Below are 9,538 nucleotides of genomic sequence, written 5' to 3'. Positions count from 1 at the left end.
GTTGTGTTATTATTTTAAGCACACTGTGTTGTCTGTTGTTGTGACTAAGATGAAGATCAGATAAGATTTGATGACTAATTTATGCAGAAATCCAGGTCATTCCAAAGGTTTCACAATACTTTTTCTTGCCATTGTATCTGTAAATAATCTGGGGTTTCCCCCTTTCCATCTGTGGAGCAACCATATCTATAAAATGACTTCCTTGTATGAGTCAGCGTTGGATAGAAATTCACTATCTGAATGCTAAATATATCTTTAGATGCTAAGACGAGTGTATGTAGTTCTACCCATACAATATTTATTCAGTGTTCCACAGACAGACGATGCTCTTAATTCAGAGTAGGTAGAGACCAGAGATCCAGGATGTGTGTTTGGTTGACCTACTCTTGTATATTATGGAACACATTTAGTATTTACATGTGGAGAAGAAAGAGAAGTAACTTTAAATGTATTTGTAACATTGTCAATTATCATATTTTAGTCTGAATTTAACAAAGATCAACGAAAGAACAATACTTATTAAAATAATAATCACCAATGTCCAGGTGAATATTTGTATTTCTGTACGTACCTGGGTGTGTTTCCTGCTCCTCGTTCCTCTACACAGTCCACCTTCTGTCAAGAGGGGAGAGTTATGCACTTGTACTTTCACTTTAGCAAGAAGTATCTCAACTCCTCCCTGTTCTGGACAGAACTTAACTGTTGCACTTTCTCTGCTTGGCTTAGCTTAGTTTGTTTGACAATGAATTTTGTGTTGGTAAAGGAAAACTAGCTGTTTGTGTGTTCAAGTCAAATATAAATGTATCAAAGCCCAGTGTTGGTCCAGTGAACATGTCTGTTTCTTCATGTGTCTCAGATGGCACCAGGGCCTGTATGTATTTTTAACACTTGGTGCTGGGAGGTAGAGGGAGGTAGAGGTAGAGGTAGAGGTAGAGGTAGAGGTAGAGGTAGAGGTAGAGGGAGGTGGAGGCAACAGCCATATCGAGAGGTCAGTGTGGGTCTCAGATTACTACAATGCACTGCTGCAGTAACCCCTCTGTTCCACTGCCCTCTGGGATGCATCGTCCTTATAAACAATTTAGACTCATAAAAACAAGAACAAAACATTTATTCACTGTATTTATGTTTATTTGACATTGACCACATACAATGAAAACAAACTCACAAGAAATTGGATGCATTGTACTAGATTTGGATAATTCACTACATACTCCCAAATTAATCCAAACAACGTCTCAACACAATATACTGAAACATGGGGGAAAGAAATGGGAACAAAGACACAAACTAAAACATATTCTACTGTAGATCAGATTTCAAGCATTATCCTCTGATTTTAACACCAAAACCATATCAAACATCATGGTCTAAACAGGCCGCAAAGAAGTCATGCTGCACAAATGAACCAATCATTGAACACCACGTTAGATATATTGCAGTCATGCTTCAGATGATCATGTTGATGTAGTTTCTGACATGATGTTAAACCCCTAGATATTATGAAAGTTGGTGTACGACTACTTGGCAGACCCCCTGAAAAACAGCCCAATATCAGCACTTCTGCCTTATTGGACCCCAATTCAGTCAGTGTGATTGACAGGAGAGATGACCAATGGGGCTGAGTTTGGACCCTCTTCATTATCACAGGGGTTCAAGTATGGATATAGCTTCTCAGTGAAGGTACAACCAGTGAAAGAGTAGATATGAGACATGTTTTCTACATCATAAAAGGAGATCTGACCCTCCTCGTAATCCACAAACACCCCCACCTTCTGGGGTTTCTGACTCGGGAAGAGGTGCATATGGGGTGTGTCCTTGGCTATATACTTATTCCTATTCATATACAGAGCCCAGAGTCCACCCTCAGGGCTTACAGCCGTTGGGCCCTTCCTGATGATGGACTCTCTGGCCACTCCTACCTGCCATTCAATCTTCCCTCTCACCTGAACCTCAAAGTAGAATCTCCCTGAGGAGAAGCCCTCCTTTCCCAGGACCGATAGATAACATTCAAACCTCTCTGGGAGGTCAGGGAGAATCTGCCGTATGTCTCCATAGCTCACTTGTTTCCTGTCCTCCGACACAATGAGCTTGCAGTGTGCTGTATCAGGATCCAGAGTCACATCCACTGACCGCTGCCGTAACCTCCTCAGCTCAGGATCCTGTAGCTCCTGGATCATCTGCTGCACTTGTGCTACTTCTCCAGGCTTGGAAGAGGACTCCTCTCCGTCTGAGACCTTCATCCTCTTAAATGATCTGCAACATCTCTGAGTGTTGTGTTGGTGTTTAGGTCAGGTCTTCTATTGAATGTGTCCTTACACAGTGGACACTGGCACAGGGCAGTGGTGTTCCAGTATTCACTGATACAGGCCTTGCAGAAGTTGTGTCCACATGGAATAGAGACTGGCTCAGTGAACACATCCAGACAGACGGAGCACAGGAACTGCTCTTCAGACAGGACATTTCTGGAGGTGGACATTTCTGAAACCTAATAGAAGACCACAGAGTTAGAAATGTAGCTGTCTTCATTTGAGTGTTTTACTGCCCCCTGCTGTACTGGAGTGTCTGTTCAGGAACATGATTTATTGGTTGATCCCTTCCAATGTCTTGGATGGAATCCTGTGATCCCTCCCTAACCCAGAACAAGTCCCACCCACTAGACTACTTTAAAAGGATGCATGTCATCACAGGCCTTTGTCTCTGTGTGAACAATCTTGTTTTCCCCATTCTATCTGAGGAGCAACCAGTTCTATAAAATGAAGGTTAAACAAGAGTGTATATAGCTCTACCAAAATAATATTGATTCAGTGTTCCACAGACAGACCATGCGTTATACCCAGAGTACTGTAGATAGAGAAACGATATCCAGGAGATGGATCATTTGTTCTACCTTTGTATATTATGGAGCACATGCCCTAAATGTCTTTACATTTGGAGAAGTGACTTTCAATGTACTTGTAACATTGTCAATTCTCACATTTTTACCTGATTGTTTTACAAAGATCAAAGAAAGAACAGCTGAGAAACACAAAGTAATGTGATTTTTTTAGTAAAATGATCACCAGTGTCCATATTAATCTCTTTCTCTACTTACCTGAGTGTTTTTCCTCTTTGTCTTGAGAGAAGGTTGACTGTGCATCTGTGTGTAGAGTGATGTGGAGGTAGAGGCAGTTTCACTTTCGCTAAATGTTATCACTCAACTCCTCCCTGTTCTGCACACAACTTACAGTCAATAACGGACTACAAAACAAAAACCAGCCCAGTCACGGACACCAATGTCTTGCTCCCAGACAAACTAAACAACTTCTTTGCTCGCTTTGAGGACAATACAGTGCCACTGACACGGCCCGCTACCAAAACCTGCGGGCTCTCCTTCACCGCAACCAACGTGAGTAAAACATTTAAACATGTTAACCCTCGCCAGGCTGCAGGCCCAGACGGCATCCCCAGCCGGCGTACACATCCTCGGCATACACATCACGGACAAACTGAAATAGTCCACCCACACAGACAGCATGGTGAAGAAGGCGCAACTTCAGGAGGCTGAAGAAATGAGCTTGTCACCAAAAGCACTCACAAACTTCTACAGATGCACAATCGAGAGCATCCTGTCGGCTGTATCACGTCCTGGTACGGCAACTGCTCCGCCCACAACCATAAAGCTCTCCAGAGGACAGTGAGGTCTGCACAACGCATCACCGGGGGCAAACTACCTGCCCTCCAGGACACCTACACCACCCGATGTCACAGGAAGGCCAAAAGATCATCAAGGACAACAACCACCCGAGCCACTGCCTGTTCACCCCGCTATCATCCAGAAGGCGAGGTCAGTACAGGTGCATCAAAGCAGGGACCGAGAGACTGAAAAACAGCTTCTATCTCAAGGCCATCAGACTGTTAAGCAGCCACCACTAACATTGAGTGGCTGCTGCCAACATACTGACTCAATCTCTAGCCACTTTAATAATTGGATGTAATACATGTATCACTAGTCACTTAACAATGCCACTTTATGTAATATTTACATACCCTACATTACTCATCTCATATGTATATACTGTACTCTATACCATCTACTGCATCTTGCCTATGCTGCGCGGCCATCGCTCATCCATATATTTATATGTACATATTCTTATTAATTCTTTTACACTTGTGTGTATAAGGTAGTTTACTTGTTAGATATTACTGCATGGTCAGAACCAGAAGCACAAGCATTTCGCTACTCACATTAACATCTGCTAACCATGTGTATGTGACCAATAACATTTGATTTGACTTAACTGTTTCACATTCTCTGTGCTTGGTTTAGTTTATTTGTCCATTTTAAAGTTGTACAGGTAAATGAGAACTAGCTGTGTGTGTGCACGTTTGGTGTGTGTGTGTGCACGTTTGGTGTGTGTGTGCACATTTGGTGTGTGGTGGTCATGGTCTAAACAGGCCGCAAAGAAGTCATGCTGCACAAATGAACCAATCATTGAACACCACGTTAGATATATTGCAGTCATGCTTCAGATGATCATGTTGATGTAGTTTCTGAGATGATGTTAAACCCCTAGATGTTATGAAAGTTGGTGTATGACTACTTGGCAGACCCCCTGAAAAACAGCCCAATATCAGCACTTCTGCCTTATTGGACCCCAATTCAGTCAGTGTGATTGACAGGAGAGATGACCAATGGGGCTGAGTTTGAACCCTCCTCATTATCACAGGGGTTCAAGTATGGATATAGTTTCTCAGTGAAGGTACAACCAGTGAAAGAGTAGATATGAGACATGTTTTCTACATCATAAAAGGAGATCTGACCCTCCTCGTAATCCACAAACACCCCCACCTTCTGGGGTTTCTGACTCAGGAAGAGGGGGATAGGGGTGTGTCCTTGGCTATATACTTATTCCTATTCATATACAGAGCCCAGAGTCCACCCTCAGGGCTTACAGCCGTTGGGCCCTTCCTGATGATGGACTCTCTGGCCACTCCTCCACACAGTGGACACTGGCACAGGGCAGTGGTGTTCCAGTATTCACTGATACAGGCCTTGCAGAAGTTGTGTCCACATGGAATAGAGACTGGCTCAGTGAACACATCCAGACAGACTTCCCCCTGCTGAACTGGAGTGTCTGTTCAGGAACATGATTTATTGGTTGATCACTTTTGAGGACACAAGCTCAAGTACATAGTAGAAATTTGATGACAACATTTATTTTTATTTATTTAACCTTTTATTTAACAAGTCAGTTAAGATCAAATTGTTATTTAGAATGACGGCCTACCCAGGCCAAACCCTTCCCTAACCCGGACAATGCTGAGCCAATTGTTTTTGGTCTCACTCCTTCAGCTATATTGAGTGGAATCCTTTGTAAATCCTTCCATTTGTTTCTAAACCCTCCACAGACACATCTACAAGATAAAAACACATTCAGGACCAATCCAAAACCCAAGTCCCTGATGTCAGGACTGTCTCTAGCAGGTTTTAGAGGGTGCACGTGGAACCTCTTATCTTTGGCATTGGGGAGTGTCATGGAGGGCCAGCTCCATTTTAAAGTAGTTGGTACATTTTCTTCTTTCCTGTTTTTGAGGGGTTGTAGAGCCAATGTTGGTGATTTACTGCCACCTTCTACACTGGAGTGTCTGCTCAGTAGTGTCTGCTCAGTAGTGTCTGCTCAGTAGTGTCTGCTCAGTAGTGTCTGCTCAGTAGTGTCTGCTCAGTAGTGTCTGCTCAGTAGTGTCTGCTCAGTAGTGTCTGCTCAGTAGTGTCTGCTCAGTAGTGTCTGCTCAGTAGTGTCTGCTCCCTTCAACTGATCTGGATGGAGTTATCTGATCTCTCTCTAACCCACAGCAAGTCCCACTCCGTTGACTACTTTTAAAATGTTGCATGCTATCAGTCACAGGCATTTGTCCCAAGTGCCAAACCTTTTCTCACTCTGTGGAGGAACCGAATATTCTTATAGCTCACCTTAGATAGTTCATAACCTTGTGGCACCAGACTGATTGCTGTGTTCACCATTCTGTTTTACTGCACGTATAAGTCTGGGCTTTCTCCAACAGAAGGGCGTTTGGAATAAGAAAGAAATTGTCTGGTCCAATCAGCTTCCTCCTTAGAAACAGGGGTGTATTTGGGACAAAAACCCACGCAACCAAATAGTGTGCTTTGAATTAGGCCGTCCTCTGATTGAATGGAACGTGTGATCCAACCGCTGACAAGTAGTTTTGAATAATACGTGGTCCTTCTGTAGCTCAGTTGGTAGAGGATGGCGCTTGTAACGCCAGGGTAGTGGGTTCGATTCCCGGGACCACCCATACGTAGAATGTATGCACACATGACTGTAAGTCGCTTTGGATAAAAGCGTCTGCTAAATGGCATATAATAATAATAATAATAATACCTGCTGTTACAGACATGCAGTCAAACTGTTTAAATCAGGTGGTTTGCCACATGCCAGACTGATACGTGAAGTGTGTCAAATATAAACATCTTCCCAGTGTGAAATAGTTCCCGATCCGTCTGATTGTGATTGTGACGTCATGTTGTCAAATTTCTCACAGCACGAAAATGTTCCCAGTTCAATAATTGCGCGTCTCTTTGTGTGGATGGCTGAGCTCGTCCAGATGTCTCTTACTACATCCATGAAGAAAGCGGACTGGTGAACTCAGCCCTCAGGCGTCTTTTACAATGAGAATTGTCATACTATGGGTAGAGCCAAGCTCAAAGTCTGCGTGTGCAAGAAATGGAATTCACTCCTTCTAAACAACATACTTGTTGAATAGAAAGGTTGCCATTGACAGGGCTCTAAATAAAATAAACATTGCTACATGGGTACAATGTGCCTTCAGTCCTCCATAGGAACACCATGTTGCTCCGGTAATATGGGTTAAACAGTTGGGGCTAGAAACCAGCTGGTTTCAGCTGTAATAATGGTGTTATCATGATCATTTTTCACTCGGGCATTCGGAAGTAGCAGCACAGCGAAGCCTGATCATTACAGCAATTATGTTCTGTGTGTGTGTGTGTGTGTGTGTGTGTGTGTGTGTGTGTGTGTGTGTGTGTGTGTGTGTGTGTGTGTGTAACTGGTAATTCAACCAATATAGTTGGACTTTAGAGCCAAATGTCTACAAAACCTTGTGGATTTTATTCATAACGGATTCTAGTTTTGGGAACAGAAAATTGTAGTGAAATTGGATTTTCATCTCTGAAAACGTTTTGCTGAATGTCAACCCAGTTTCAGATCTGGTAAGGAGATGGTAGTGGATGTGACAGGTTGTCCTCTAGTATACAAATACAGTAAAAGGCTTTCTCGTTCCAGGAATGACATTTTATGGTTATGGATGCACTATAGATGTGATAAGGAGAACGGGGATGGATCACATATAGAGGATATCCTCACATTTGTTATGGGCTTCCTGTCCTGACCATATTTGGTAAGAAGAAGAAGTCCAGTGATAAGGCAGACAAGAGGAGCAAAATTATGGATGAAATGTCCAATCTGTATACAGGTTGAAAGGTTGTCCATGAGTCAAATCTACAAAACTCAGTGGACCCTTTTCATAACAAGTTTTGGGAACAGAAAATTGTATGGAGATCTGTGAAAAAACATCAACCCACTTTCAGTTTCCTTCTGCCTTGCACTGGACCTCTTCTTACCAAATATGGTCAGGACAGGAAGCCCCTAGCAGCTGTGATAAGTCAGCGTTTTCCATGTCTGTCTGTGGAGCAACGATAACATGAAAGGACTTCCTGCAATGAGCCTAAATTACATAGGAATTCACTCTTTGAACACTACATTTATCTTTATATGGTAAGACGAGTGTATGTAAATGTAGTTCTACCGAAATGATATTGATTCAGTTTTCCACAGACAGACGCTGCTTTTAATACAGAGTAGTACGAGAAAATAATATACTTACTATGACTGAGGTGGTTGTCCCACCTAGCTATTTTAAGATGAATTCACGAACTGTAACTCACTGGATAAGAGCGTCTGCTAAATGACTCAAATGTAAATGTTATTGCACTTTATACTTCCACTTTCACAATCAGTCAATCAAATCAACGTTTATTAGGCACGCGCACACAGTACAGTGAAACGCTCGCCAACTCTTCTCAAAAATGCAGTACAATATCATTCAAAAATCAAATGCCAAATACAAAAGCCCCAAAAATAACAAGTAGAAGGAAAAACTAGTGTGAGAAGTATGTACATATTGTATCTGTGATTGATCAAAATGGAGACTTCAATACAAGTAGTGAAGTGACTTGGTATCGCAGCTTCAATAAACAGCAGTTGAAACCAGAGGAGCACTGTCTCCTAGTCTGCTGTGTTCTGTTGCTGCTGGTCTGCCCGTCACCAGAGGTGTTAGACTAGGTACACTGCCACTGTCTCCTAGTCTGCTGTGTTCTGTTGCTGCTGGTCTGCCCGTCACCAGAGGTGTTAGACTAGGTACACTGCCACTGTCTCCTAGTCTGCTGTGTTCTGTTGCTGCTGGTCTGCCCGTCACCAGAGGTGTTAGACTAGGTACACTGCCACTGTCTCCTAGTCTGCTGTGTTCTGTTGCTGCTGGTCTGCCCGTCACCAGAGGTGTTAGACTAGGTACACTGCCACTGTCTCCTAGTCTGCTGTGTCCTGTTGCTGCTGGTCTGCCCGTCACCAGAGGTGTTAGACTAGGTACACTGCCACTGTCTCCTAGTCTGCTGTGTTCTGTTGCTGCTGGTCTGCCCGTCACCAGAGGTGTTAGACTAGGTACACTGCCACTGTCTCCTAGTCTGCTGTGTCCTGTTGCTGCTGGTCTGCCCGTCACCAGAGGTGTTAGACTAGGTACACTGCCACTGTCTCCTAGTCTGCTGTGTTCTGTTGCTGCTGGTCTGCCCGTCACCAGAGGTGTTAGACTAGGTACACTGCCACTGTCTCCACATGACGTGGACAATGGATTTTCTCTTACATTTACAAGCTGAATTGCAATAAACATGATGCACACATAGTATTACATAGAATGCTGTTTTATTTGATGGTTACCAGGTTGACCTCGTGTAAAGGGTCAGGCTGGGGTTGGAGGCCAGGGGTCAAGGTTGACCGTAATAAATAAAATGGGTTGGTATCTCTCTACCCAGGGCCATCTGGCAGCGCTGCTGGGGTTGCGGTTCTGAGTCAGGTGCTGAACCCAAACAAACCACTCATCCTAATCCCCCTAACCCTATCTAAAGTACACACATGATTTCTCCTGCTTCTGCTCTCTCTTTCTGTCCCTCTATCTCTGCTCCTCTCTATCTCTTTTTTCTCTTCCTCTATCTCTCTATTGCTCTCCTGATTTTTAGGTATTTTTCTCCTGGGTTATTCTCTCTCTGCTCAGATGGTATCTCTCGATCTTAGGTTATTCTCTCTCTGCTCAGATGGTTTCTCTCTATCCTAGGTTATTCTCTGCTCAGATGGTATCTCTCTATCCTAGGTTATTCTCTCTCTGCTCAGCTGGTATTTCTCTCCTAGGTTATTCTCTCTCTGCTCAGCTGGTATTTCTATCCTAGGTTATTCTCTCTCTGCTCAGCTGG

At 43.4% G+C, this 9,538-nt stretch overlaps 1 protein-coding gene across 1 annotated transcript; it reads right to left on the bottom strand.

Annotated features, from left to right (window-relative positions):
* Positions 1-1,088: 1,088 nt before the first annotated feature.
* LOC127922626 (E3 ubiquitin-protein ligase TRIM69-like) lies at positions 1,089-2,255 on the bottom strand. The gene has a single exon (XM_052506442.1). It carries the CDS (start codon positions 2,238-2,240, stop codon positions 1,581-1,583), a length of 660 nt encoding a protein of 219 aa, XP_052362402.1. The 5' UTR covers positions 2,241-2,255; the 3' UTR covers positions 1,089-1,580.
* Between the last annotated feature and the right edge of the window lie 7,283 nt (positions 2,256-9,538).

This window comes from Oncorhynchus keta, unplaced genomic scaffold, assembly GCF_023373465.1.
Source record: "Oncorhynchus keta strain PuntledgeMale-10-30-2019 unplaced genomic scaffold, Oket_V2 Un_contig_26479_pilon_pilon, whole genome shotgun sequence".
In the NCBI taxonomy this organism is placed as follows: domain Eukaryota; kingdom Metazoa; phylum Chordata; class Actinopteri; order Salmoniformes; family Salmonidae; genus Oncorhynchus; species Oncorhynchus keta.
This window is presented reverse-complemented; position numbering and strand designations above follow the sequence as displayed.